This window comes from Phalacrocorax aristotelis, chromosome 23 (genome assembly GCF_949628215.1).
Source record: "Phalacrocorax aristotelis chromosome 23, bGulAri2.1, whole genome shotgun sequence".
Lineage (NCBI taxonomy): Eukaryota > Metazoa > Chordata > Aves > Suliformes > Phalacrocoracidae > Phalacrocorax > Phalacrocorax aristotelis.
Genome location: NC_134298.1, coordinates 7372550 through 7400422, shown reverse-complemented (window position 1 = coordinate 7400422; position 27873 = coordinate 7372550). Strand labels below are relative to the sequence as shown.

Sequence of the window (27873 nt, the reverse complement as noted above, 5' to 3'; positions counted from 1 at the left end):
CCGGGGTCCCACCGGGATGGGGCGGCCGCCGGGCCCGGGCGCTGCGGCGCTGGGCGGAAGCTGGGGGGGGGGACGGGGCACCCTGGCGGCGGGAGGTACCGGTGCCGGTACCCGTTCCCTCTCCCCGCCGCTGCAGCCCGGGGCGGGGGGGGGTTTGGGGGGCGGCCGCCCCGGCCCCGTCCCCGCCCCCGGCCCGTCCCCTCCTCCCGGCCGCACCGCCTCCCGCCCGCTCCGCCACTGAGCCCGCAGCGGCGGCGGCGGCGGCGGGCGCAGGCTCCGGGGGCGCCCGGGGCCCCGCGGCGGCCGCTGCCCTGAGGCCGCGGGGGATGGCGGAGGGGCCCCGGGGCGCCCCGCCGCCGGGCTCGCCCCGCCCCGCCGCGCCGCTGCCCAACGGGCCCCGCGGCGGCGGCGGCGGCGGCAGCCCCGGCTCCGGCTCGGGCAGCAGCAGCCGTGAGGACTCGGCGGAGCGGAGCCCCGCGCCCGCCGCGCCCCGGGCTAGCATCATGAAGGTGAGAGCCCCGCACCGGCCCCGGCCCCTCCCGCCCCCCTCCCCCCGCCCCGCAGCGGGCGACGGCGCCCTCCGGGAGCTGCGCAGGGCTCGGGGGGCCGACCCGTGCCCCCTGCGGGAGCCGCGCGTCCCCCGGCCCCTGAGCCAGTGGGCACCGGCCCTGCCAGCCCGCCGTGCCCGCCGCCGCCTCCCCGGCCGCCCGCCGCCCCCCGGGCTCCCGCCGTGCCCGGCCGGGTGCTGCCCGCATCCCTGGGGCGGGTTTGCGGAGCCGCGGGGCGGCTGCAGCCCCGGATCGGTGCCCGGGGGTCACCCGCCCGGCGGGGCGCGGGGCTTTGCCCCCTGCCCGCGGCACCGGGCTTGCCGGGGCTGCTCTCGCTAGGGCCGGCACGGCATCCCCTTGCCCTGCCTGGCACCTGGGGTCCCCAAGGGCAAAGCCTAGCTCGGGCTTCGTGCGCTGCCGGGCCAGGCCTGTCCTCTTTGCGTGGCTGTGGATTGCCCCGTCCAGCCGCTGCCGTTCCCGTGGCTCCCCTGCAAGGCCACGCTGCTGCGGCGTGGGAGCCACACGGCAGCATTGCCCGTCCTGCTCGGGGCACTCATGGGTGCCAGAGGAGATGCCTGGTCCTGAGCACCTTCCGCTTTCCCGTGCTCCCTCCTGCGAAGGTGGTGAGCCTTGGGCCTGGCCTGGGCAGCTCTCAGTCTGCTCCTGCCACCTCCCCGGAGCCGTGCCGCGGCTGGGCGGGGGCACTGGAGGGGCCGTGGGCCGGGGAGGGTCTCTGGGGGTCTCCCACGTGGGTGGGCAGTGGGTCACGTGCATGCTTTCCTAAATGGACCCCCCCCAATTGCGCTTAGGCTGGTGATGCTCGCTGACACAATAGGTCGCATCCGCCCGGGACCCGCCTCCCCACACCCGGCAGCCTATTTTAAGCCGGGATTGCTCTGGTGCTATTAATACCCTGCGTGGGGGCTGTTCCCGTTGGTGTCAGCCCAGCCCCGGTCTTCTGCCCCTGGGACCCGGTTCCCTGGGCAGAGGCGTCGGCCCCTTGTCAGGGTGGCCAGAGGCACCCCGCACCTCTCCTCACACCCGCTGGGCTCCTGCTGCAAACTGCTGCGAGAGTGGTCGGGCTGTGCCCTGCACAGTGCTGGTGAGGAGACCCCTTGGTGCTCCCGGGCAGCCAGAGGCCGGTGCCAGTGTGCAGTCTGTGCCCAGTTCCTTTGGGGACCTCGCTGGGGTCCCCTGCTTCTCCCGGGGCCGGACAGCACGCCTCCCCACTGTTCCCTGCCCAGGAACCAGCGGTGGGTGCTGTGGGCTGGAGGTGAACCCCTTGCTTGCCCCTGGGCTGGCGCATCCCCCATCACCGCCATGCGTCACCGTGGGATTTGGCCTCACGTGAAGGTCGGGTGGCCCAGGGCCAGCACTGCTGGGGGCGGGCGCTGGCACTGGAGCAGGTCAGAGCTGGCCGGCGTCCCCAGCCTCTGCTGGTCTGTCATGCATCTCCAAGTCCATCCAGGACCTGATCCTGCCCTGGTGCTGGAAGGGTGCAGGTCCTGAGTCCCACAGCATTGAGTTCCCCAGGCTGAGCCTGTCTGTGCTGCAGGACCCTGACTGTGCTGAGCCCCTCCTCGGGCTGAGGCTGGTGGGCAGGGGACAGTGGGCAGACATGCTGCCTGTGGGATCGCGCAGGGACCGGCTGCCCATGCTGTGCTCCTCCTGCCCTCTCCCATTTGGAGGAAGTGGTCCTGGTGCTTCCCCAGCGCAGCTCTCCCATCCCTGAGTGGGGACAGGGGACAGAGCACGTCCTCCATCAGCCCCTCTGCTGTCACCGGCTGACACCCCTCTCTGCCCATGCTGCGGGGTCTGTGGCAACTTCGCTGCTCCCCTGCATGGTGGCGGGTGGGAGTCAGGGGCTGTGCTGGCAGCTCCGCTGTGGTGCTGGTGCAGGGGCTGCGGGGTGGGCCTGGTGCCACGAGCCCGGCTACAGCTTGGAGTGAAGGCACAAACAAGCCACGGGCAGCGACCTGGGCAGGGGCTGGCTGCTGACGAAGTAGAGGCACACGTGGGAAAAGCTGCCGGCTCTGTTATTTTGTGGGATTTCCAGAAAAGGCTGGAGGAGTGAATCTGAAAGTGAGAATCAGTGGCTGTGCTGGGCCAGGGGGAGCCCAGGGCTGGCTGTGCTGGGCAGCGGCAGAGCTGGCTCCCTGCAGCGATGGGGAGGGCAGCATCCCCATGCCCTGGCTAGAGGACTTGTTCCCTGCTTTCCTCTCAGGCTGGAAGTGGAGGGGGCTGCAGGTCTGGTGAGCTGGGAGGATGCTGGAGAGGGGCTGGGTGGGCTTACTGGATCTGTTCCTCCCTGCTGCAGGAGGTGACCCTTCCCCGGTGGTCTTCTGTCCTGACCCCTGCGTGGGCCCCCTCCCCATCCCGTGCCAGCCCCAGGATCTGTGCTGTGCCTCTGCGCGGGGCTCCAGCTCCACAGCCCCTCGCTGGGTAGTGGCAGCTGGTGCCGCGGGGAGTGGATGTGTCACTTGCTATATTCTTGGCAGGGAACAAACGATGGTAGAAAAGCCCTGGCTGTGCCTGCCCTCCCACTACCTCCGCTCCAGTGCTGCCGGCTGCTGCCTGCTGTCCGCATCCCTGCTTACACTGCCCAGCTCAGAATGGGGACAGTGGGAAGAATCAGGACCTGGGGAAACTGGCTGTGGACGAATCACGTCACAGCCAGGCTGGGAAACAGCCCTGTCCCCTGGGTGAAACGTGACGCCACTGAGTGCCCCATGGTCTGGAGAAGGGTCTTGCTGCTGGAGTAGCAGGAGTCCTGCTCCCCTGGCTGGGCAGCAGGGCCGTGGTTAGGCTGAGACGCCTCAGCCCCAGAAGCTTTCAGTTCCTCTGTCTCCTCTTGTCACGAGCTGCTGTGTGGCAGGGACCCCCCCGGCCAGGCCTCGGGGGATAACGGGAAGGGAGGGGCAGCCGACAGGCCTTTCCCCGTCCCTGTGCTTGGGAGCGGGTTGCTTGGCTGGGTAACGGTGGCAGTCATGTGGCAGCTGAGATTAGGGCTTCCGTGCTTGCCAGGGCACTAATCACAGGAGGTAACTGGCTGAAGAGGTGCTTAGCACATGTTGCAGAGCTGGGCAGGGTGCAGGCAGCTGGGTTCGGACGTGCCCTCCGTGCCCAGCTGGATGCCTGCTCTCACCATTGGCATCACAGTCAGCATCGGCATCGCGTTCAGTGTGTCTTCCCTCTGCAGAGCCAGCCTATGTGGGTGCAATGTGTGTGGCAGTGCTGGCAAGAGCCCTGCCTGCTTGCTGCCAGCTTGGCGGCACAGCGTGCAGGATGCCCTGCTCCTGCCGGCGCCCTGACCTGTGGCCGGGGATGCTCTGTGCTCCCATGGCGGTGGGTGCCATGCCCTCCTGCCTCTGCTGCTGACCTACTTCTCACCTGATGGAGCCCTGTGGCCCCGGCTGCCTGCCCTGCTCCTGCCTGCCCTGCTCCTGCCTGCCCTGCTCCTGCCTGCCCTGCTCCTGCCTGCCCTGCTCCTGCCTGCGCCTCACAGAGCACATAGCAAGGCATCCCCAGGGTGGAAGCCCGCCTGGAAAACACCTGTGCGATGGGCTGCTGGGGCGCACCGGCTTTTCCCCACCCGTCCCTGGGCCAGGGTGTGAAGCCGTTGGGCGGCTGTGGGCAGGAGGCCCCACATGGCTGCTGCTACTGGCTCACTGGGTGGAAAGACTGGGAGCTCCTGGAGTGGGGTGGCAGCGGCGCCCACGGAGGTTCGCTTGTGTGGATGGTGAGAGCAGAGCCCATCTATTGCAGGGCACACTCGGGTCTGTGCCACGCATCTGCGCCCCAAAGCGCTGCAGCTGGCACCCCCTCCCCTTGCCAAAGCCCTGGGGGATGGGGAGCTGCAGGGAGGGTTTTTGGGTTTTTGCCCTGGGTTGGGGGTGGCCCAGGGCCCGGTGGGGCTGGCGCTGGAGGGGTGGGTCTGGCTGCCTGTGGTGGGCACAGCTGGAGGCAGGTCCCCGGGCGCATGCAGGTCCCCCGCCCGTGTTTCCTTTCCGGATGGATTTCCTGTTTTCGGCTGTGGGGCCCGGTGCAGAGCCGCCCAGGGTGGGGTGTGCCGGGGTGGGGAGCGGGTCCACAGAGGTGCGGGGGTCCTGGCCAGTGTGGGAGGGACCACTCCTCGGTGTCAGGCAGCACCCCGCGGTGGGGGCGAGGGCCGGGGCTGCCATCAGTGGAGCGCTCAGATTGCTGCTCACAGTAAGCGTCCCATCGGCAAGTCCTTCCCCATGGGGTTTACCGATTGCGTGACCTGCCGCTGAGCCCCCCCGCTGACCAAGGCTGGCTGGGGTCTTGCACCCCGGCATGGTGGCCCCTGGCAGCTGGGTCCCTGGCTCAGCCCTGGGGATGGTTGTCCCAGGTTTGTGGTGGGGCTCCGGGGCATGCTGTGCATCACCACCCCACTGCCTGGGGAGGCTGCAAAGGCGGGGGGGGAGCAGCTGCTGCCGGCTGGGGTGCCCAGGAGCCATCTGAGCAAGGGACACCCCACCATGAGCCGACTGCTCCCTGTCTAGGAAGGCATCTCCCTCCGGGCTGGCAGGATCCAGCCAGCTCTAGCATGGGACCCAGGGCTGGGGCTGGTTCCCATCACCAGGACGTTGTGTCCTAGTCACTCCTGGGGGCAGCTGGCTGGCCGCCTGCATGACCCGTCCCGATTGCCCTGGGCCCCATGGGGGCAGATCCAGACCCTTTGGGGTCAAGCACGGGGATGTGCTCGACCAGGCTGCTGGGCCACTCTGTGGCAGCCCCTCATGGGAGGTGTGGAAGCTTTCGGGGTGATGGAGGAGGACACCCCCTCGCCCCCAGCCCAGGCAGCTGGGCAGGACCTGCCTCTGCTGGAGACACCACCTGATTAGAGGTGACTCACCATAATCTTGAAGAAGTGGATTAAATCTCCTCCTGCTGCACTACTTAATGAAATCCATCCCATAATATACTCCTGGCCCTGCTGTTCCCCCTCATCCCCCGCCCCCCTCCAGCCCCTCAGCAGCAGGGTTCCCCTTCCCCGCTGAGGGGCAGGGCTGCTGCAGGGGTACAGGCAGAGTGTGGGCGTGGGGCGCAGGCAGCAGACAGCCCGGACCCGCTGCGGGACGGGGCCATGGGCTGTGCTCGTCCCCAGCGCGTGGCACTCGCAGGTGGCTGTCCTGCATCACTCCCCAGCACACGGAGTGGGGCATCTGGCCAGAGCTCCCCAGGAGCAGCTCTGCCTGTGCATTGCCTCAGGGTGCCCCAGGCGTCCTCACGCCCCACTGCCATGGTGCCTGGGGCACAGGGGAGGGCATATGGGGCTGTGGCATGTGCCCCTCGGCAGGGATGGGGCTGCTGTGGGCACAGGCTGGGCGGCTGTTTTCCTCTGGTGTCCCCAGGCTGGGGAGTTGGGGACCATGCTGGGCTGCCTGTGCTCCGATGGTGAGTGAGCAGTGGGGAAGGATCCAGCTTGGGGCCAGGAGCAGGAAGGAAGGAAGGAAAGCTGAGTTAAAATAAGCCAGGCAGCAAGCCGTGGGGGAGGCCAGGGCTGGAGCCAGCTCCCAGCCTCTGGGGAGAGGGTCGGACTGGGGCAGACTGGGCTTCGTGTGGTGCTGAGGCACCCTGGGATGCTGCGCTGTGCATCAGGGCTGGGGTGGGGAGAGCATGTAGCAGGAGGGCACCGGGAGCTGGTGGGGCACATGCTGCCTGCCCCATATCTGATGGCTCTGTCCCCTTTTCCCACCCTGGCAGGATGGCTCCCGGCAGCGGCTGCCGCATAAGAAGAAGACGGTGTCCTTCAGCACCATGCCCAACGACCGCAAGATCAACAGCACGGCTGCCTGCATCTCCTTCATGCTAGAGGGCTGCGAGCTGAAGAAGGTGCGCTCCAACTCCCGCATGTACAGCCGCTTCTTCGTGCTGGATGCTGACATGCGCTCTGTGCGCTGGGAGCCCTCCAAGAAGGACTCAGAGAAGGCCAAGATCGAGATCAAGTCGGTCAAAGAGGTGCGTGTGGGCAAGAAGACGCCTGTCCTGCGGAGCAATGGCCTCTCCGACCAGTTCCCGGATGAGTGTGCCTTCTCCATCATTTACGGAGACAACTACGAGTCCCTGGACCTGGTGGCCAGCTCAGCTGACGTGGTGAGTGCCTGGGTGATGGGGCTCCGGTACCTGGTGTCCTACGGGAAGCACACCCCCGAAGCACCTGGGACAGGCCACCCCAGTCTCCGGACCTCCTGGATCTCCTCTGTCTTCGACCTCGCTGACCTGGAGAAGTCTGGCCGCATCCCCGTGTCCCGGGCTGTGCAGCTGATCAAAGCGCTCAACCCAGGCATGAAGACCTCCACCATTGAGCTAAAGTTCAAGGAGCTGCAGAAGGCCAGCGAGCGTCCTGGTGTGGAGGTGGCCTGCGACCTCTTCGTGGAGGCGTACTGCGAGCTCTGCACCCGCCCTGAGATTTTCTTCTTGCTGGTGCAGTTCTCCAGCAACAAGGAGTATCTGGGTCTGAAGGACCTGCTGATGTTCCTGGAGGTGGAGCAGGGCATGGAGGGTGTGACGGAGGAGAAATGCTTGGAGATCGTCAGCAAGTACGAACCCTCCAAGGAGGGCCGGGAGAAGGGCTACCTGGCCATCGATGGATTCACGCGCTACCTGCTCTCCGCCGACTGCTCCATCTTCGACCCGCAGCACCGCAAGGTGTGCCAGGACATGGCACAGCCCCTCTCCCACTACTACATCAGCTCTGCCCACAGCGCCTGCCTGCTGGAGGACAACTTCTGGGGCCGCTCAGACATCAGCGGCTACATCAGTGCCCTGGGCCTGGGCTGCCGCAGCATCGAGCTGGTGCTGTGGGATGGGCCCGAGGGCGAGCCCGTGGTGTACACCAGTCCCTCGGCCGCTTCCTGCGTGCCCTTCCGCGCCGTGGTGGGGCTGATTGACCAGCACGCCTTCACCGCCTCCGCCTACCCCCTCATCCTCTGTCTGGTGGTGCGCTGCTCGGCCCCCCAGCAGCGCCTCGCCGCCCAGTGCCTGCGCAAGACGCTGGGGGAGAAGCTGTACCTGGAGCCCCCCAACCCCACCGCGTCCTACCTGCCCTCCCCGGAGCAGCTCAAGGGCCGCATCCTCATCAAGGGCAAGAAGCTGCCACCCGGCTGTGAGGACAGCGAGGGGGAGGTGTCGGACGAGGAGGAAGGCTGGGAGCTGGCGCGGCGGCTGGGCCAGGAGGACCAGGAGGCGCCGGAGGGAGGAGGTCCACGGCGGGTGCGCCTCAGCCGGGAGCTCTCGGAGCTGGTGAGCCTCTGCCAGGCCGTCCCCTTCCAGGACTTTGAGAGCTCACGGCGCGGGCAGCGCTACTGGGAGATGTGCTCCTTCAGCGAGGTGGAGGCAGGACGCTTCGCCAACGAGTGCCCAGCTGAGCTGGTGAGCTACAACAAGCGGTTCCTCTCCCGCGTCTACCCCAGCCCCATGCGCATTGATGCCAGCAACATGAACCCCCAGGACTTCTGGAAGTGCGGCTGCCAGATGGTAGCCATGAACTACCAGACACCAGGGCTCATGATGGACCTGAACGCGGGCTGGTTCCGGCAGAACGGGGCCTGCGGCTACGTCCTCCGTCCCGCCATCATGCGGGAGGAGGTCTCCTACTTCAGTGCCAATGCCAAGGACTCCTTGCCTGGGGTGCCTGCCCAGCTCTTGCACCTCAAGGTCATCAGTGGGCAGAACCTGCCCAAGCCCAAGGGCTCGGGAGCCAAGGGGGAGGTGGTGGAGCCTTACGTCTGCGCTGAGATCCACGGCATTCCGGCCGACTGCGCCGAGCACCGCACCAAGACGGCCCTGCAGAGCGGGGACAACCCCATCTTCGACGAGAGCCTGGAGTTCCAGATCAACTTGCCGGAGCTGGCCGTCCTGCGCTTCGTCGTGCTGGACGACGACTACATCGGGGATGAATTCATCGCCCAGTACACCATCCCCTTCGAGTGCCTGCAGCCCGGCTACCGCCACGTCCCCCTCCAGTCCCTGGCTGGGGAGCCCCTGCCCCATGCCACCCTCTTTGTGCACGTGGCCATCACCGACCGCCGTGGCGGGGGCAAGGGGCACCGCCGGGGGCTGGCGGGGCGCCGGGGCCGCCGGGTGCGGGAGTACACCTCCACCAAGGCCACTGGCATCAAGGCCATTGACGAGGTCTTCCGGACAGCCACCCAGCCACTGCGGGAGGCCACCGACCTGCGGGAGAACGTGCAGGTACGGACCCTGCGGAGGCACCGGGGGACCTGGTTTCTGCGGGGGAGGACGGGGCCGGACCATGAGCGGTGGGGAGCCTGGGAGTCCCCCCTTCTTCCTGGGGGATGTGGGCGAGGACCCTCATCTGGAGCGGAGAGCCGGGGGAAATGGGAATGTTCATGGCAGGGGTGCTCTTGAGGCCCTCCCAGGCTGAGCCCCTGACGCCGGTCTCTGCCCGCAGAATGCGCTGGTCTCCTTCAAGGAGCTGTGCGGGCTGACACCCGCCGCCAACATGAAGCAATGCATCCTGACGGTGGCCACGTGGCTGCTGCACAGTGACAGTGCGCCCAGCGTCACCCTCAACCTGGCAGAGCGGTACCCCCCGATGGAGGCCCAGGGCCCCATCCCGGACCTGCTGCGCAAGGTCCTCACCGCCTACGAGACGGTAAGTGCCGTCCCTCTGGGGCTTGGCTCCTTATGGGGATGCTCTGTGGGGCCGGCGGCACCAGGACCACCGCCCTGCCCGGGATGCGGGGACCCCGAACTTGCTGCACCCATCCCAGTGTAGGGGGAGGCTGGTGGGGGCTGCATAGCGGGCTGCCCAGGGAGGAGGCTTATCGAGGCACAGACTTGCCCTGCTCAGTATGAGCCCTGGGACTCTGCAGCCCCCCGTCCCCCTGTCCGTGCTGCCTGCACCCTGTGCCAGGGCCAGCTGGTGGGGCATCCTGCAGTCCCCGCCTAGCGGGAGAAATCCCATTAATAGCCGCAGCCAGAGCTGCTTCCTTCCTTTGTGTTGGAGGGGGACCTGGCTGCCGGCCAGGCGCTGGTCACACCACACCTGGCTGGGCGAGGAGGGCCAGACCCCGGCCACTGCGCTGCGGCGAGGGGCAGCCTCTGCCTGAGCCCCTTTCTCCCCATCCGCTCTGCTGGGGAGTGCGTGGGCTGGGGGCTGTCCAGCTCCTCACACCGCCCCTCTCCCCAGATGATCCAGACCAGCCGGACGCTGATCGAGTCCGCCGACGCGGTGTATGGCAAGCTCATCCAGGCGCAGCAGGCAGGTGGGTCCCGGGAGGGCAGCCCTGGTGCTGCTCCATGCCACAGACCCAGGCACAGCCCTGGGGGCCGGGCGCAGGGGGGCCATGTCTCTGCGCTGGGCTGGGGGCACGTGTCCCCACGGGGCTCAGTTCCGGGGGTCTGGCACCAGGCTCTGGACCTGGGCACAGGCACAGCCAAGCGTGCCAGCATTTTTGGCCATGCATTTGCACACCTGTGATGTGTGGCGGAGGACGAGGAGTGCATGTCTGCACCCCAGGTGGGTGCATGCTGTGCCCAGAGTTCAGTGGCAGAGCAGCCGGGGCTGGCTAGTCGTGGGAGAGCGATTTCCAGCTGGGGTGGCCCCAAGTCCGGCTCTCTGGTTTTCCCATGTCCCAGCCGCACAGGGTGGGCATGGGAAGCTGCCGGGTGCTGCCAGGGTGCTGGGATGTGGGGCTGCCTGCGCCAGGGCCGGGTGCTGGGCGGGTGGGCTGCAGGGGCTGTGCGGGAGGGATGGGAGAGATGGAGGGGAGCGGAGGAGGCTGATGAGGAAGCGGGGAAGAGTCATTAGCTGCCAAACACCAGAATATAATTAGCACCAGAAATAACAGACTGGGGCTGACGGTAGAAGTGGCAACTGAATGTTACGACTTCCAAGACACATGGCTGAACCCACACAGGCAGGTGCTGCTGGCTGCCTGTCCCGGTCCTGCCCCCCCGTCCTGCCCCCACCCCGGCGCTGCCTGTGACCCCCAGCCTGGACCAGGCACTGATGGCTGTGTGGCCCCTCTGCAGGCTTGGGCCCTGCAGGGATAGCCCCAGCCCTGGGTGCACAGGGGGATGCCGGCCTGGGGGCTCCTGGGGGCTCCCCACAGGGCTGGGAGAGCGCCAGGAGCTGGAGTGGCTGGGGAGGAAGGAGGGGGCCCTACTCTACCACCCCCAGCCGGTACCAGCCTTGCTGCCAGCAGCCTTGTTTGTTCCCTGCCTGCGCGGCAGCCCGGAAATCTCCCCGAGCTCTTGGCTTTCGGCTCTGCCACCGCTGCCAGCGCCAGGGGGAGCGGCGGGGGGGGCGGGACACGGGCTGGGGTGCGGGGCACGGGTGGGATCTGCACCCTTCTGTGCCACTCTGACTGCGGGAGCCCCACTGCTGTGCTGGCGGGGTGTTGCGGGGCAGAGGGGCTCTGGGGTTTGTGGCTGCTGCCTCTGCCTGGCCCCTCAAGGTGGTGGCAGGCAGTGGTTTGGGGGCTGCAACCCCCACCCTGGGGTGCAGCCTGGGGTGCTGCCTGTCCCTGCTTTTGCCCCGGCTGTGCTGCAGATAAGCCCCTGCAGTGCCAGCCCGGCCCGTGCCCGGCTGGTGTGTGCTGTGGGGTCCAGGGAGGTGCCAGCTGGGGGTGGGGGTGCGGGGCTGGGGGTGTGCTGATTGACAGCACGTGGGAGAGCAGGCTTGCGTGGGAGCCCTCGTGTGGGCCCGGAGCCGGTGCTGCGTCAGGAGGGGTAAATATAGCACCCGCTCACGGGGACGTCACGCGGTGCACAGTGTGGGGGCCTGCGCTCCGCGGGGGGGCAGGCGGCCCGGCTCTGAGCCCCCTGGGTGGGCTGCAGTGTGCAAGATCCATGCCTCTGTGGGGGTAGTCGCTGCCCTTCCGAACCCCACAGCCTCCAGGGCCCAAAACCACCAAGGGCTGGGGCTGAGTGCAATGCCAGGGTGGTGGGGGCTCCATCGGCCCATTGCTCCTGGCACAGAGGAGGCTCGGGGCTGCTGGGGCAGTGGGGAGCCCACCCAGCCTGCACCCCCATGCCGGGCGAAGGGCGTCCCTCTGGCTCAGTCCCTGTCCATGGCAGGCAGTGGCCATCCCTGTGCAAGCGGCTCTGCGCCTGCTAAGTGATGCTCCCGTCTGCGCAGGCATGGACTTCCACAAGGAGCTGCACCGCATCGAGGCCAAGGAGGGGCTGCGGGGCCGCAAGCTGCAGAAGGTACTGGAGAGCTTCGCCTGGAACATCACCGTCCTGAAGGTGAGGGACGAGGGCTGCACGGCCCCCTTCCCACCCCACTCTGCCACCCCCGCCCCACTGACCTGCACCCAGGGGATGCTCTGGGAGCGCTGGGGATGGCATGGGCCAGTCCAGGCAGTGCCCGTACCCAGTAAGACCCCTTGTGGGTGGTGGTCGGTCAACCCATGCTCCATGCAGGGGGTCTGGGCAGCCCGAGTGGTCAGCCCTGGGTCGGCCCCTGACGCCCTCTCCCCCTGCAGGGCCAGGCTGATCTCCTGAAGCACGCCAAGGCAGAGGCACTGGACAACCTGTGGCAGATCCACAACGCAGGACAGTCCTGCGGCATTGGCAGGAACGGCTCAGCCTCGCCAGAGCCCTCCCGGCTGCGTGCCCCGCTGGAGCCCATCCCTGAGACGGAAGGAGGTGGTGACACGGCATCCTGCTGACCCTGGCCTGGAGCTCAGGGGCCTGGACTGAGCAACCCCCTGCCCACATGTGCTGGGACCAGGGAGCTCCAGCCTGCACACAGACGGGCAGCTGCCTGCCTGCAAGCTCAGTGTGCGTGAAGGGACATGTGCGGGGCTGGGTGCCTGCGCTCCGCTGTGCCAAGGGGATGCAGCAAGGCCCAGCAGGGAGGTTGGGGAGGGGTGTCCATGCTCCCGCTTGCCCCACGCTGAGCTCCCAGGGCCTCATCCATCTCCCCCATCCTCTTCTGGAGCAAGCGCCCTGCTGTGGGGCCAGTGGCGATGCTGGCACCCCAGTGCCTGTGTGCATGTACCCCTAGCCTGCTGTGCCAGACTCTTCTTGTAAAAGCAGCCCTGGGTCTGGGCTCCTGCCCCCATCCAAGGCTGCAGGTTTTGCCTTCGCAAGCCCTGGAGAAAACCTGCCTATTGGGAAGGGTCCTGGTCGGTCCCTATCCGCTCTGTGCAGGGGAGTGGGTCCCTAACCATCCCTGGCGACCCTGGGGCCCCTGCTGTGCAGAGGGGCCATGAGGCTCTGGGGTGCAGTGGGCGGCGGGCCGCAGCAGACGAACCTGGGCAGCAGATTTGGGTTCTGGCATCAGGGAAACACTGGGGCTCGTCCACCAGGGCGAGTGGGTCCTGGCACAAGCAATGGGTGAGGGGCGGTCCAAGGTCAGACCGGGGCTGCAGAGCATTATAAAGAGTGTGAGACCTACCCTGGTGCCCTGCTGCTCCCTTCGTGTGTGGGGCCAGGGTGGGATGGGGTCACCAAAGGGGATGGAGGGTGGCACTGCGTAGGGGGACCCTGGCGGCGCCATCCCTCCCCTGGCAGCAGCCAAGCGCAGGGTGATGTCTCCTCACGTCAAGGAGTCGTGCAGCTGCCCAGCACCCCTTTGTTCGGGGAGGTAATTAGCCTAATGGAGCCAGGAGGAGCAGACCCGCGCGCTGCCGCTGGCGGGAGCAGGCCAGCGCCTCGCCAGCACTGACTTTCAGCCCCTTTGTGCTGGCCCAGCCACGGAGCCCATGGGCAATTATGGCCTCATTAGTGCCACGCACCCCGGCCACTGCGCCTGGCCCACCAGCACCCACACAATGAGGAGCTGCAAATGAGGGGAAAGGCCTGGCCGGTCTCTGAGCTACCGGCCACAGCGCGCCCGCGTCTCCCAGAGACCAGCCGCTCCGCCTGGCCCCGACGGTATTTTTGGCAGCACTATTGTGCCAGGCCCTATAAAGCAGTGGCTGCAGCGGGCGGCGCAGGGTGCTGTGCTCTCGGCTGCCTGGTGGGACATGCCCCAGCGCTGCTTGGCCGCCTGAAGACCCCAGGAAGGATGGAGGTGCCCAATGCCAAGGTGGGGCTGGGAGGGCAGCAGTGGGGGGGAGGTTGGGCTGTGGGGCCGGGGTTCTGGGGGTGCAGGAGAGCCTGGCCAGTTCCTCAGGAAGCCCTGAGCATGCAGCTCCTCCCCAGGGCTCCCCAAACATGGCCAGCAGATGATCGGGGGTCTCCGCCCCATGTGGCCTCCTTGGCAGGGAGCTGGCTGTGCGGTGCCTGCGGTGTCAAGTGTGGGTGCTCTTGCTCCTCGTCCCATGGCACTCGGCAGCAAGGAGAGGGTGTTTGCAGTGGCTGCCTTGTGCCAGAGCAGGGCAGGCGTGCCGGTGGGGGTCACCTGCATCTGGCTGCTGGTCAGAGTCTGGGTGGGGGCTGTGGTCACTGCGGCTGGGAGGGGTGTGGAGAGCAACACTCCCATCTCTCCTGGGGGTGCGGTGCTGGCCATGCCCCAGGGCACCAAAGGCTGATGCTCTGGGTGCACCCCCAGGTGTGGGGCTGAACCACTGCAGCAGCAGGGACAAGCAGGCAGCGCTGCAGTGACCAGGGCAAATAGAAGCTGAGATACCAGCAGGCTTGGAGGACCAGGGGCAGCCCTGGGGCTCTGCAGCCCCCCCTCACCAGCACTGCCGGCTGCCCTGCACTAATGCTGCCCATTGCTCCGGCAGCTCCAGCGAGCTGCCTGCCTCTTGCTCCTGCTCCTGCTCTGCTCCCTGGCCACTGCCCGGCAGAGTCTGCCTGAGTGCTGCCGGCAGAAGACCTGCTCCTGCCGCATCTACGACCTCCTGCATGGCATGGGCAACCATGCCGCTGGCATCCTCACGTTGGGCAAGAGGAAGAGCATCCCACCAGCCTTCCAGAGCCGGCTCTACCGCCTGCTGCACAGCTCTGGCAACCACGCCGCTGGCATCCTCACCATGGGCAAGCGCGGGGAGCACCCTGGCACCACCTGCCATGATGCACTGGGCTGCCCCATGGGCACAGATGCCCAGCCAACGCTGGCCGTGCAGGGCACTGACCCCAGCCCTGCCAGCCCTGCCAGCCCCAGGGAGTGCCAGGGACACTCGGGGAAGGACCTGATCAAAAGCCAGGCCCAGGGAGCTGTGAGGAGCTTTTACTGAGAGGGGTGGGGGCAGCAGGAGCAGAGAGGGGATCCGTGGGGGGACAGACTCTGGGGATACATGCCCGGAGCTCGGTGTAAATAGCACTTTTACATACCTCCTCCAGGCCTGGCCGAGCCTGCTCAGGGCACTGCTGGCCTTTTACAATAAATGGTAGCCTGATGTTACCTGTCTCTGCCTTCTCTCTGGGGAGGGGCCGGGTGGGCACAGCTCTGCTCCAGGGCAGCCAGCGAGGCTGATGCTTTCCTTTGTGGTGTGCCTGGATGTGGGCTCCTTTGGGGCGCCTGCACTGGGGACGTGTGTGGGCCCAGCTGGGTGGATGCGGAACCTTGACTGGGCTGCCCGGGAGTGGGGGGCTGTTTGCAAAGCCCCCGTAAAGGCCTCGGAGCATCACCCACCACAGCACCAGGGACCTCTGGTGCCCCTCTCGTGGCCACAGGTCCCTGATCTCCACCCCACTCCACCTCCCCCGCACAGGGTCCTGGGGAGGGCTCCGGCTGCGTCCTGTCACACCTGGGTGCCCCCCAGGGGGTCCCGCAGGACACAGACTTGCCCCGCAGCCCCTGGGCTGAGCCCCACGCGGCGGGTGCTCCTGGACACGCCGGGTCCTGCCCCTTTCTCAGCCTCCATGGGCCCGGGAGGGCCGGTGCCTCCCGGTGCCAAGCAGGTCCCGGTGCCGAGGGGCTGCCGGTGCCCCCCGGTGCCGAGCGGCTGCCCGTGCGGCGGGTGCCGGTGCCGAGCGGGTCCCGGCGCCACCGACACGGTGCCCCCCGGGACAGAGCCACCTGCCCGCGGGCGGGTGCCGGTTCCCGCCGGTGCCGAGGCCCCTCCCGGTGCCGGCGGCGCGCAGGGCCCGGGGCGGGGCGGGGGCGGGGCGGGAGCTCCGGGCGGGCCGGGCCGAGCCGAGCCGGGATCAGCCCGCGGCGCGGGGCCGCACCTGCGGAGGGGCCCGGGGCGGCGGCGGAGCCCAGCCCCGCGGCCGCAGCCCCGCGGCGGGCGGCCCGGCGGGACCATGCCGGTGATGAAGGGGCTGCTGGCGCCGCAGAACACCTTCCTGGACACCATCGCCACCCGCTTCGATGGCACACGTAGGGCCGGGGCCGGGGCCGGGGCCGGACCGGGAGGGGGCCGCGCCGGGCTCGGCGGCGCCCGGGCAGGGGGAGGCGCTGCCCCCCGGGAGGCGGCGGGGGGGGGCCGGGCCTCGTCCCGGCACCGGAGCCCCCGCGGCTGGGCGGGGCACGACGGTCCGCGCGCTGTGCGCCGTGCGGGGACCCCCCGTGGCCGTGGCCGGGTTCGGTGCTGCCGGAGCCCCGCTACCCGCCGTGTTCCGGGCGGCCCCGCCGTGCGGCAGGGAAGCTGCCCCGCTGCCGCTCCCGCCGCCGGGGCCGCGGTCGGGGCCGCTCCCGGGGCCGGGCGGCCGCGCTCAGCACCAGGGACAGAGCCCGGTCGCGGCGGCGGGTCCCGGGCCCGGCCGGGGCGCAGGGGGGTCCCGGGGAGGGGGCACGGCCGGGCTCACCCCCGCCCAGGCCGCCCCGGAGACCCCATGGGCCGGGCTTTGCCCCATCCCGTGCCCGAGCGGTGGCCGGTGCCGGGGGGTGGGACACGTGCGCGGGGGTAAGGGTGCTGCCCCGAGAAGCCCCCGGAGCTGGGGACCCCAGAGCCAGGGGGTGGCCGTGGGACGCAGCCTGTGCCTGTCACCTCCGCGGCACACAGTGCTGCTGCGACGTACATCGCGGGGCCGTCAGGAAGCCCCGGTGCTGCACAGGGCAGCCCACGCCGAGCCCCCGGTTAGCAACGTGCCTGCTTGCTTGGGGTTACGTCCCTGGGAAGGCGGATACCGGTAGTGGTGTGTTTTGTCAGGGGAGGGGAGCAGGGCCTGCGCTGTGCCAGTGCCGTCCGTTTTGGGGCCACTTCCCCCGGCCAGAGGTCTGGCACACCTCTGGGAGCTGGGGTCCCCTCCATGTCCATGTCCGTGTGCTGGGGCCAGGATGGAATAAGGCCTTGGCCTCTTGGGGAGGGATCATGCTGAGCACTGCTGGCACCGTGCAGCCACCCGGCGACAGGTCGTGGTCAGGGTTGCCCCCGGGCTGCCCCAGAATCACCTGGAGCAGGGGCCTCCTGGGCAAGCTGCCTGTAGGGCTGGGAGTGTCTCACCTCACTGGGAGGGACCAGCATGAAGACAGCACTGGGAGCCTGCTGCCACCTCCCATGGCACGGCTGGGGCACCAGGAGCGCCCCTGGGACATGCATTGGCTATGATGCTGGGCCAGTTCCTGGCCTGGCATGACATGGAGCATCCCGGATGGCACAGGGTGTCATTTGCCCATAGGAGCTCTCATTTGGGATGTTACCTTTGAGGCTGCAATGTGTGATGAGGCAGTCAGCCCTCTGAGCCCTCCCCAGCTCAGGCCGAGCTGTGCCCAGAGGTGCCAGGGCAGAGCCGCATGTGCCTCACACTGGTGATCCTACAACTGTCCCTCCACAGGGGCAGAGGCCAAGCATGGCACCAGGGTCCGCATACCCCTGCCCCTCTGCTGAGCTGAGGAGTGTTCCCCCGGCTCTGCTGTGACATTAGCAAAGCCTCCCAAGGCAGCAGGGACTGGTGTCCCCAGCTCCCCAGGCCTGGATCTAGCTCTCCAAGGAGGAGGGTCGGGGAGATGGGATTTGCTCCACAGCACCCTGGCAGCATCCTGCCTGCAGCTGCACCAACACGCCTTCCAGGCACTTTTAAACAGTGTCCGGCTTTGTGGGTTTGATGTGATCTTATCAGCTTTATCTGCCATGGAGAGGGGCTCTAGCCACAGTGATATGCTGTGTGAGTTAACCCTTCCTCTTCCAGGCAGCCACTGCCTGCTGGGCCCAAGGGTGCCTGTCCCGGCAAGCCGGCCACCATGGCAATAGGCTGCCAAGTCCCCCAAGAGCTGCTTCACCCTTTTCTGCAGAGCTGCTCCCAAATGCAAGCCTTTTTTCTTTTCTAATAACACATCCTGGACAACACCATAATCCTGGCTCCCCAGAGCCAAAATCTGGCCTTAGTCACAGCTTCAAGCTATTTTTGCTTCTCCAAGCTAATCCAGGGCTGAGCTGTGCTGTGGTGGCCCCGCTGCACCCCCATCGCACCAGGGCTGCCTGTGGCTGCCATCGCCTCCTTCCCACAGCCTCCTCTGCCCTTGCCCTGCCTGCACTGCCCTGCCACAGCTCTGCTGTTGGTGCACAGGTGCTGTAATCTGCTATGGGTTCCCCTCATTCGCTGTGAGAGGGGGCAGACCACGTCTCACCTGCTTCTGGTGCCCGGGCTGTGGGGGGTGCTGGGCTGGGGACCCACAGGCTACAGACCATGTCAGGGCTGGGGACACCCTGGTCTGACCTCGCTGGCTGCAAACACAGCCCACGCTGGCTGCGCACCCTGCTTCCTTGGCACCCTTTTAGCGTGAGGCCATCTGTCCCGCTGGCGCAGAGCCTGCAGCAAGGAGCTGCTGTGGCCCTGGGGGTAGAACCCCTGCCCAGCCCGCAGCTGGGGGGGTGCGGGGCGAAAGCGGCCACTCCACGCTGGGCAGAGCGCAGGGCTGGCAAGGCCTTTACTCTGCCTGGTGACATCTCCCCACCGGCGCAGAGGTGATGCTGGGGAGGCTCCATGGTGCTGCGACAGATTAAGGATGCTGCACTTCCCCTTCACCTCCAGCTTGTGCTGGCTTGTCGTGGGTCCTCAACTCACCGCAGGCTCATGGCTTTTCTCCTGCCCTCCCGGCAGCTGCTGCCATGGTGCCGCGGTGCCACACCTGGGGCTGGAGGTCCCAGCACTGCAGCTAGGTGCCTCTGGGCTGGCAGTGCCCGGCTGGGTTTGCCGCTGCTCCGGCTAAGCTGCCTGAGCCCTGGCGGGAGGTGAGAGCAGCAGATGGCGAGGGGGAGGCATGAATCGCCTTGCTTGGGATCGTGTCTCTGGCAATGGGAGCCAGAAGCTGGATCTGGGCTCCTTCCCCTTCCAGCGTGTGGGGCTGGGCTGGCCATGGACTGTGTGGTCCTGCCTGGCACGGGGACACCAGCACGGCAGGGCAGGGGATGAGCAAGCTCTGGAAGATGCTGGGGGCAGCCGGCAGCCAGACAGAGACCTGGCTCCTCTTCCCAGAGGGACCTGAGCAGGGCTGGGAGGGCTGGGCTCCCCTTTGAGCCGCCCAGCGTGGCCGCAAGTCCTCAGGGGCTGCCGCTTCTCCTTTCAGACAGCAACTTCATCCTGGCCAACGCGCAGGTCCGGAGCGGCTTCCCCATCGTCTACTGCTCCGACGGCTTCTGCGACCTCACCGGCTTTGCCCGCACTGAGGTCATGCAGAAGAACTGCAGCTGCCGCTTTCTCTATGGGGCTGAGACCAGCGAGCCCGTCCTGCAGCGCATCGAGAAGGTGCTGGATGGCAGGCAGGAGTATCAGACCGAGGTCTGCTTCTACAAGAAGGGTGGTGAGTGGTGTGCGGGACTGGGGCCCTGCCTATGGCTCCAGGTGGGACTTGGCCCTGTGATGACCCCGGGGTAAAGCCACCAAGCAGGGGGGGACAGTCCTGCCTTCACCACCCCTCTGCCCCATGCAGGAGCTGCCTTCTGGTGCCTGCTGGACATCATGCCCATCAAGAATGAGAAGGGGGAGGTGGTGCTTTTCCTCTTCTCCTTCAAGGACATCACGGAGAGCCGGGGCAGGAGCCACCCGGGTGACAAGAATGAGGGTGAGGCATGGCTGTGGGATGGGGACAGGATGTGGGGAGCGGTGCTGCAGTGGGCACATGGCAAAGGGGCTCCCAGTTCCCTGCTGGGTCCTGCCCACCTTTGTGCACCCGTGCAAGGAGGGGTCCCCAAAGCAGGCCCTGTTCTGTTGCACCAGCAGCAGCACAGTTTCCCTACTAACCCACAGTGTCTTGTCCGCTGCAGAGAAGCAGAGGAGCAAGAAGCCCGGGAGCTCACACCTGCAGGCAGCACGGAGGCAGGGCCGGACGGTGCTGCACCGGCTCAGGAGCCAGTTTGCCCGGAGGGACCGTAGCGAGATGAAAATCAACCATGTAAGGACCTTGGGGAGCCCTCAGCTTTGCCCCGTGCCTCCCAGACTGGGGCTGCGAGCAGGCTGGCGGTGCTGCAGCTCTCCCAGGACCAGCCCCACAGCAAAGCCTGCTTTTGCTGGGATGCTGTTCCCATGTGTGCACCTCACTGGCTTCCCCAGGCACCAAAATACCCTCCGTCCCCGGCAGCTGCACCATGGGCCAGGTTGCAAATGTGGTTCATTGGCAGCAGCAGAGAGACCAGCAGGTGCCTGGAGCTTGCCGTAGGGAGAGCAGATCTTCTGGCAGCTCTCGCAGGGCTGTGTCTCTCCTCACATGTTAGCTGGGGAAAACGCAGCTGCTCGCCTGCGGCACAGCCGTGCCGGCCCCGGGGAGCGCCGTTACCAGGCTGCGGCAGCCGCGGGCGCACGAGCAGCGGGGCTTCCAGCAGCAGCAGGGACCGGTGTCGTCTCTGTGCCAGCCCGTTCGTGTGGCTGCAGTGCCCCAGCGCAGGGTCCCCGGGCATGGCCGCAGTGATGGGCACTGCTTGCCGACACAGGGCCAGGGCAGGGAGTCTGTCACTGGCCAAGAGCGGCCAGGGGCCCAGAGCTGGCAAGAGGCAAAGGGTTTCAGTATGCCAGCCTTGAATCATGGGGGCTTGGGGGGGATGGGCCCAGGCTGGGATTTCACTGCTCCGCAGCAGTGCTGCATCCCTGCAGAGGGTGGGGGGTGGCTTTTCCCCAACACGCGAATTGGCACTGGGGACAGTTCTGTGCAGCAGCTGGCAGTGCCAGTGCGTTCCTGTTAATAGCATTAGGATAGCGTTAATTTATGTGCTGTAATCAGGCATTCTGTGCCCGTCTCTGAGGGTGACCTCAGCACAGCCCTGTTGGAAATGTGTGTCCATCACTCCAGGCTGCTGGGACTCAGGAGGAGGGGGGGATGTGGTGGCCTGTGCCCCCTGTATGGGATGGCCCCTGTGCCATCTCTGTGCCACCCTGCCACTTGCTCCCCCAGAACGTGTTTGAGAACAAGCCGTCCATCCCCGAGTACAAAGTGGCCTCGGTGCAGAAGTCCCGCTTCATCCTGCTCCACTACAGCATCTTCAAGGCCCTCTGGGACTGGCTGATCCTCTTGGCCACCTTCTACGTGGCCATCACTGTCCCCTACAACGTCTGCTTCACAGGCGCAGAGGACAGCCTCTCTGCTGCCCGCAGCACTATCGTCAGCGACATCGCTGTGGAGATGCTTTTCATCCTGGGTAGGTCCGTGCCTGGAGCTGAGCACCCGCGTGGGATAGGGGACGTGGCTGGGCAGGGATGTGGCCAGAGGAGCAGACCTGAGGGGTGATGGAGAGGGGAACTGGCATCGCTTCACCCCTGCTGCTGGTGCCGAGCACCCCGGGAGTGGGACCGGGGCAGCAGCGGACCCCAGCCCAGCTTGCCCAGCCACAGCAGGGGCGGTGAGGGCTGGTCCTGCTCTCCCCGGAGCAGACATCATCCTGAATTTCCGGACAACGTACGTGAGCCAGTCGGGCCAGGTGGTGTATGACTCCCGCTCCATCTGCATCCATTACGTGGCCACCTGGTTCTTCGTGGATCTGATTGCTGCTCTGCCCTTCGACCTGCTCTACATCTTCAACGTGACCGTGGTGAGTGCCACTCGCACCGCGGGTGGGGGGCAGTGGAGGGGAGGTGGCCCCTTTTGCAGGGATTCACTCCTCACGCCCCGTCTGGGAGCGGTGCGGGCAGCGAGGGGAAGCAACGATGGCAGCTATAGCGGGAAGCCTCCCACGCATCTTAATTTAACCAGAGGCTGCCACAAATGACAGTAACTGCTGAGGCATCACTCCAGGAGCTGCAGGCAGGCACCCGCCCTGCACTCAGCACCCAGCACCCAGCACGTCTGCTCTGCCCGGGCTGTGGAGCAGCTCCCCGTCCGAGTGCAAACACCCAGTGCGCACACACCACTGCAGCGAGGGGCACTTGCCCGCTCTGGCAGGGGGGAGACCATGTGTGCAGGCACGCAGGGCACATGCCGGTGATGAAGCCAGGTCCCAGCCTGAGCCTCCCCAGGCAGCGCAGTGAGTGCGAAGGGCTGCGCAAGTGCACTGCTCGCACCGGCCCCTTCCCATCCTCTGCTAATTGAGGCAGGGAGCGGAGGAGGGAGGCGAGTGCGGAGGCTGTAATTACACTTACTGGAGGCAGAGCAGCGTGCGGGAGGACAAGGGCAAACCCGGCTCCCCTCATGCCCTGGCGGTGCTGCCTCTGCCGGGGCTAGTCGAGGTGGGGCCCATGGGCAGCCGTGCCCTCAGAGGGGACACCGCAGTGCGGCGACGCGAGCAGCATGGTCCTGCAAAATGCTGCCGAGGGACCGAGGTGTCAGGGCTGCAGCTGCCAGGATGGGCAGTCCTGGCAGGGAACTTCTGGGCAGTGGGGAGCGGAGCTGACCCACCCAGGGAGTGGGTCCATCCTGACCTGCCTCAGTGGGGTCTGACCCCACTGACTGCACTGGCACAGCCTGGGCTTGGTGCCCCTGCCCGGCCCACACCCCTGGGCTCCTCTGGGGTGCCCGGTCCAGCGCTGGCAGGAGGCAGAGGATGAGACAGGGGCTTTGTGTGAGGCGTGAGGCCCTGGAGCACTCAGCATCGCTGCACGTCCAAACCCGCCTGCCTAACCCAGGGCATCTCTGGCTCTCTTTGTCCAGGATCTCTGCAGGCAAGGCTCAGTGTCTTGCTGAGCCTTCCCCTCACAAATAGATTAGATCAGCTATCTGCCAGCACAGCTTCACCAAATGCAGCACCTGATAGCAAAGCCTCTGCCACCTGCTTCCCCCTCCTGCTGGTCACCGCCCTCCCCTCTCCAGCACCCCAGATCTCCCAGGGTGATTTGGTGCAGTGACAAGCTGTGATCCTGGCTGCCTGCTGGGTGCTGCCAGAAGGCTGCTTGGGGATGAGCTCTTCCCAGCTGGCCCTGTAGCCTGTGACCCTCCTGGCAATGTTGGGGTTGGTGAAGGGTCCCTGCCCCAGGGGGAGGCAGGGGGGTCCCTTCCCACCCCTGCCTGCAGCTCCGCCGTGTTCACCCGCCTGCCCCGCTCCCCAGACCTCGCTGGTTCACCTGCTGAAGACAGTGCGGCTGCTGCGGCTGCTGCGGCTGCTGCAGAAGCTGGACCGCTACTCGCAGTACAGCGCCATGGTGCTCACCCTGCTCATGTCCATGTTCGCGCTGCTGGCCCACTGGATGGCATGCATCTGGTATGTCATCGGCCGCAAGGAGATGGAGAGCAACGACCCCCAGACCTGGGACATCGGTGAGCGGGGCTGCCCGCCTGTGGGGGCTGCGCGGGGTGGGGGCACGCTCAGGATGCCCGGCTCCCCCCGTGGTGCTGTGTACTGCTGGCAGGGGGGAGCGGTCAGAGGGCAGTCCCATGGGACAAAGCAAGGCTGGGGCAGGGATGGGAGCTGCGCTGGGCACCAGGTCCCTCGGCGAGCGCTAACCCCTGGCTGTGCTTGGCAGGCTGGCTGCACGAACTGGGCAAGAGGCTGGAGGCTCCCTACATCAACAACTCGGTGGGGGGCCCCTCCATCCGCAGCGCCTACATCGCCTCCCTCTACTTCACCCTCAGCAGCCTGACCAGCGTGGGCTTCGGCAACGTCTGCGCCAACACCGACGCCGAGAAGATCTTCTCCATCTGCACCATGCTCATCGGGGGTGAGGCGGGGAGCGGGGCAGGGCTCAGGGGGCTTCATCTCTGGCTGCTGGAGCAGTGGCTGCAGCAGATACCCAGGCAGAACAGGGCACTGGGTGGAGGCGGTGAACACGTGTGCCCTGTGGGACAGCCCTGGGGCTGGGGTTAGGGGAGAAGCCCCTGTGCTGCACCCCTTGGCACCACGTCGCTAGTGGGGGCAGAGCTCAGACCCTTCCTGGGCCCCCACATGCCGCAGCCCTCCACCCAGCCAGCCCCTCGGCAGGCCTGATGTTGCCCTCCTGGCCTCCAGCGCTGATGCACGCTGTTGTCTTCGGCAACGTCACGGCCATCATCCAGCGCATGTACTCCCGCCGCTCGCTCTACCACACCCGCATGAAGGACCTCAAGGACTTCATCCGCGTCCACCGCCTGCCCCAGCAGCTCAAGCAGAGGCTGCTGGAGTACTTCCAGACCACCTGGTCGGTGAACAATGGCATCGATGCTAACGAGGTAGGAGGTTTTGGCTGGGCTGGGCCAGCCTCCCTCCAGCCCTGTGTGCTGCTGCACCCAGTGTGGGGTGATGGGGCTGGCAGGGCAAGCTATGAGTGTGCAAACATGTGTGTGTGTCTGCACGTGCAGATGTGCACATGTCCACGCTCTGTTGCTGGAGAGAGGAGAGCTGGGTGCCAGGACTGGGGCAGATCCCTGCCAGCACCGGGAGTGGGACAGGGCAGCCCATCACCACAGCCAGAGCTGTCCTGTTTGACAGCTGGGACTGCTGCGCTCTGCTGAGGCAGCCAGGGCAGCTGAGCAGCGAGATGCTCTGCTCCAGCGGGGGATCTGTCCCCTGGGGCTGGCAGGCTGTGGGGAAGGCTGCTCCCTGCCACTCACACCCCAGCCCCACGGCCCCGCTCTCCCCAGCTGCTGCACGACTTCCCCGATGAGCTGCGCGCGGACGTGGCCATGCACCTCAACAAGGACATCCTGCAGCTGTCTGTCTTTGAGACGGCCAGCCGGGGCTGCCTCCGCTCCCTCTCACTCCACATCAAGACCTCGTTCTGTGCCCCGGGGGAGTACCTGCTGCGCCAGGGCGACGCGCTGCAGGCCAACTACTTCGTCTGCTCCGGCTCCCTCGAGGTGCTGAAGGACAACGTGGTCCTGGCCATCCTGGGTGAGGGCAGGTGGCGTGGGCTCTTCTCCAGCCCCTTCTGCTGCCCCGCCGGGCGAGGGGCTGGGGGCTGGCACTGCTAGACCTCCCCGGTCCCCTCCTGCAGGCAAAGGGGATTTGATCGGAGCCGACCTGTGCAGCACAGACCAAGTGATCAAGACCAATGCGGATGTGAAGGCGCTGACCTACTGTGACCTGCAGTACATCAGGCTGCGGGGGCTCTGCGAGGTGCTGCAGCTCTACCCCGAGTACGCCAGCAAGTTCACAGCAGACATCCACCAGGACCTGACCTTCAACCTGCGGGAGGGCAGCGAGATGGAGGTGGGTGCGTGTCCTCCCTTGCAGGCCCCTTCCCATCCTCAGGGCCCCAGAGACCGGGCAGGGCTGGGGCTCTGCATGGCCACGGAAGGGGATTTTGTCTGTTCCCTGCTCACGGTCCCCAGGCTTTCATGCAGGGTAGGGGGCTGCGGCTGTGCCACACTGGCCATCCAGGTATGTCCTGTCCCGGCTCCTCTCAGCTCCGTGCAACCCAGGGAATTGCAAGCAAGAGCATTTGCAATGCAGGAGGCTGACAGGGATGGAAGGCTTGGAAGTGGGGGATGGAGAGGACTGGGGGGGCACCATGGGACAGCCAGCAGGGGCACAGTCGCCCCAGTGCGCAGGAGGCAATGCTGGGGGCTGCCGGGTTTAGTCACGCTGCCGACTCCAGCAGCTGGGGGGATGTTCTGCTGCAGAAATAGCTCTGCAACGCTTTTCCTCCCCCGGCTCTGCTGCTGGCTCTGCGCTGGCACCGAGTGGCTGGGGGCTCCTCCAGAGCATCTTCCCCCAGTACCCGCCACCCCTAGACCCTATAGACGTGGGGCAGGAGGTTGCTCTCTAGATCCCAGATAGCCCTACCAAAACCCAACATGTTCATTGCCCAGGAGACCTGTAAACAAACCAAGGGTGGATGGATGCAAACGGAGCTTGCCGTGTCCTGCAGAAGCCCTGTGCACCCTCCCATGGCCAGCAGCAGGTGCTGGGGGAGCCAATGCTCTGACGGCTGAGCCGGGATTGGGAACTGGGGCGCAGCTGCAGTTCGGGCTCAGGACACACAGGCTGAGGTCAGGCAGCTCATCAGTGTCACAACAGCAGGAGAGGAAGGAGAGTGGGCAAGCGACTGTGGAGGCCAGGGCTGGGGCTGACGGGGACAGGGCTGATGCACGGTACTGGAGGTGGTTTGGCTGTCCAGGGAGGCACCGAGAGGCCGGGAGGGCTGTGTTCTGAGGTGGGGAGTGGGTGGGTGCATGCCCAGCACTGTGCCCATGGCCAGTCCCTGCAGAGCCGTGCTGGGGTCCTGTGTGCCACTCAGCTGGGGATGTCTGCTCTCCCCACAGGGGCTCTGCCGCTACTCCCGGTCCCCGCGGCTGTCGCAGGCACCGCAGGTTTGTGCTGCACCAGGGGTGGGCGAGGGGGAGGATGGGGCAGGGGTGGCCATGCCTGGCTTTGGCCTCTGCATGGGGATCAGCCCTGACCTCCTCCCCACACCCACCTGCAGCCTCGTCTGGAGAGTGGTGCTGCCCCAGAGAAGCCCCTTCCCTCCATCCTGGAGAATGAGGAGGAGCCCGACGACGTCTTCCAGCACTCACCAGCCACCATCACCCGCCGTAAGCGGCTGTTGCCCCAGCTGAGCAGCCCAGCACGCCGCGGCTCCCTGAGCAGCCTCCTGGGTGATGAGCTATGCCAGATCTCAGCCTTGCGGCGCAACTGCCGCTCCCCAGCCCGCTGCAGCCGGGGCCGCAGCCCCTCTCCGCAGTGCCGGAGGGACACCCGGCTCCTGGAGCAGGAGGGCAGCGCAGGCAGAAGGCCGGCCAAGCTCCTTATACCCTCCTTGCATGCCTACGGCCCCCCAGACCTCAGCCCCAGGTAAGGCTGGAACATGCCGGTGGCTCATCCCACTGCCGCGTGCTTGAGCCAGCTGGGCTGTAGGCACCCCAGGACCCCACTGGGAATGGTGGCAGAGGGGTGAGGGGGTGACGATGGCCAGCCCTCACCCCCTCCCTTCCCTAGAGTTGTGGATGGAATTGAAGACAACGGAGGGACGTCAGAGCCACAAACCTTCTGCTTCAACGTTGACTCCCCACTGCAGAGCGCAGCGAGGGACTCCCCCACGTCAGGTACCTCCAGCAGCTGCTGGGCAAGGCTGCGGGCGCTGGCTGCGGGGCTGGGGGCTTGGGGAGCCCTCTGCCACCGGCTATGTCTTACCCAGCAGGGACCGACGCAGGCGGCCCAGCCCTGGCGATGGAGGCAGAGGAGATAAAGCAGAACATCAGGAGACTCAACCAGGAGGTGTGGTGGGGGCCAGGGCTGGGAGTGGGTCCCCAAAAGCACCAGGGGTGCTCGGCTGGGGGCATTTGTTACAGCTCACTGCTCTCCCTCCCTTTCCAGATCAACCACCTCAACCAGGAGGTTTCCCACCTCAGCCGGGAGCTGCAGCGCATGATGGAGCTGCTCCAGGGTCGCATGGGCACCCCACAGCCCCCCGCCTGCCCCTACCGCCTCCCCACCGCTGCCTCAATGCCCCCCCGGCCCTCACCGCCCTCAGCCCCAGTGCCCCCCTCACCCCCACCCGTGCCCCCCAGCTCTCACAGCTCCCCCGCCGCCAGCCCCCGGGCCAAACGCTGCCTTGTCCGCAGCCGCTCGGCTCACGCCGCCGCCAGCCCCGCCATGCACCCCTGGGTGGGCGCCGAGGGGCCATGCCCGCCGCAGGGGGACACCCCCAGCCCTGACCCCCGCCAGACCTTGGACTCGCAGCCCCTCTCGCTGCCGCCCCGCTCTGCCCACTCCTTCCCCGGCTGCTCGGCCGGTGGTCGGCCCCGCACCCACCCGCAGCCCCGTTCCAGCTCCACCAGCTCCCACTGATCCCGCGGGCACCAGGGTGGTCGCGGGGGACCCTCGCCTGCCGCCCCGCTCTGCCTTCCTTGCTACCCGGGACACGCCAGCCCCGGCCATGTCCCGGTCACCGGCTCCGACTCCGCCAGCCCGAGCCCCCCGGGAGGCGGCCACCGGAGCGGGGCGGCAGCGGGGGGCACACCGCACCCACCGCCCCGCTCCCACGGGAGCACCGCAGGGTGCAGCGCTCGCCTCGGCCCGACACCAGCAGGGATTTTGATACGATTTTATACTCTTCGCCCACGGGGTCTTTTTTAGAACCCGGCCAGGCCCGGCAGCCCCTCCCGGGCCCCCCGTGCCCGGGGCCGTGGGACGGGCAGCGCTGCCCCCCGGGACCCGGGGCGGGCTGCCGGCGGATTTCGCGAGCGGGGCCGGCTCGGAGGCTCGCGGTGCGG

General features: G+C 67.2%; 3 protein-coding genes across 3 annotated transcripts; all 3 read left to right on the top strand.

The window, feature by feature from the left end:
- The first annotated feature begins 310 nt into the window (after positions 1-310).
- Positions 311-12944, top strand: LOC142067803 (inactive phospholipase C-like protein 2). The gene is made up of 6 exons (XM_075116766.1): positions 311-509; positions 6276-8765; positions 8986-9189; positions 9727-9802; positions 11680-11789; positions 12029-12944. The coding sequence occupies exons 1-6, from the start codon at positions 327-329 to the stop codon at positions 12212-12214; spliced, it is 3249 nt and encodes a 1082-aa protein (XP_074972867.1). The 5' UTR covers positions 311-326; the 3' UTR covers positions 12215-12944.
- Positions 12945-14200: 1256 nt separating this feature from the next.
- HCRT (hypocretin neuropeptide precursor) lies at positions 14201-14761 on the top strand (the record flags this gene model as incomplete). The annotated part of the gene is made up of 1 exon (XM_075117368.1): positions 14201-14761. A coding segment is annotated over one exon (474 nt), but the record flags the coding sequence as incomplete, so codon positions are not given.
- Positions 14762-15686: 925 nt separating this feature from the next.
- KCNH4 (potassium voltage-gated channel subfamily H member 4) lies at positions 15687-27797 on the top strand. The gene is given in 17 exon segments (XM_075116767.1): positions 15687-15762; positions 18892-19125; positions 19255-19386; positions 19589-19716; positions 20710-20953; positions 21186-21343; positions 22794-23001; positions 23208-23402; positions 23690-23889; positions 24301-24550; positions 24654-24931; positions 24934-25034; positions 25920-25971; positions 26085-26452; positions 26597-26703; positions 26796-26875; positions 26975-27797. Coding segments are annotated over 17 exon segments (3285 nt in total). The 3' UTR covers positions 27449-27797.
- The last annotated feature ends 76 nt before the right edge of the window (positions 27798-27873 follow it).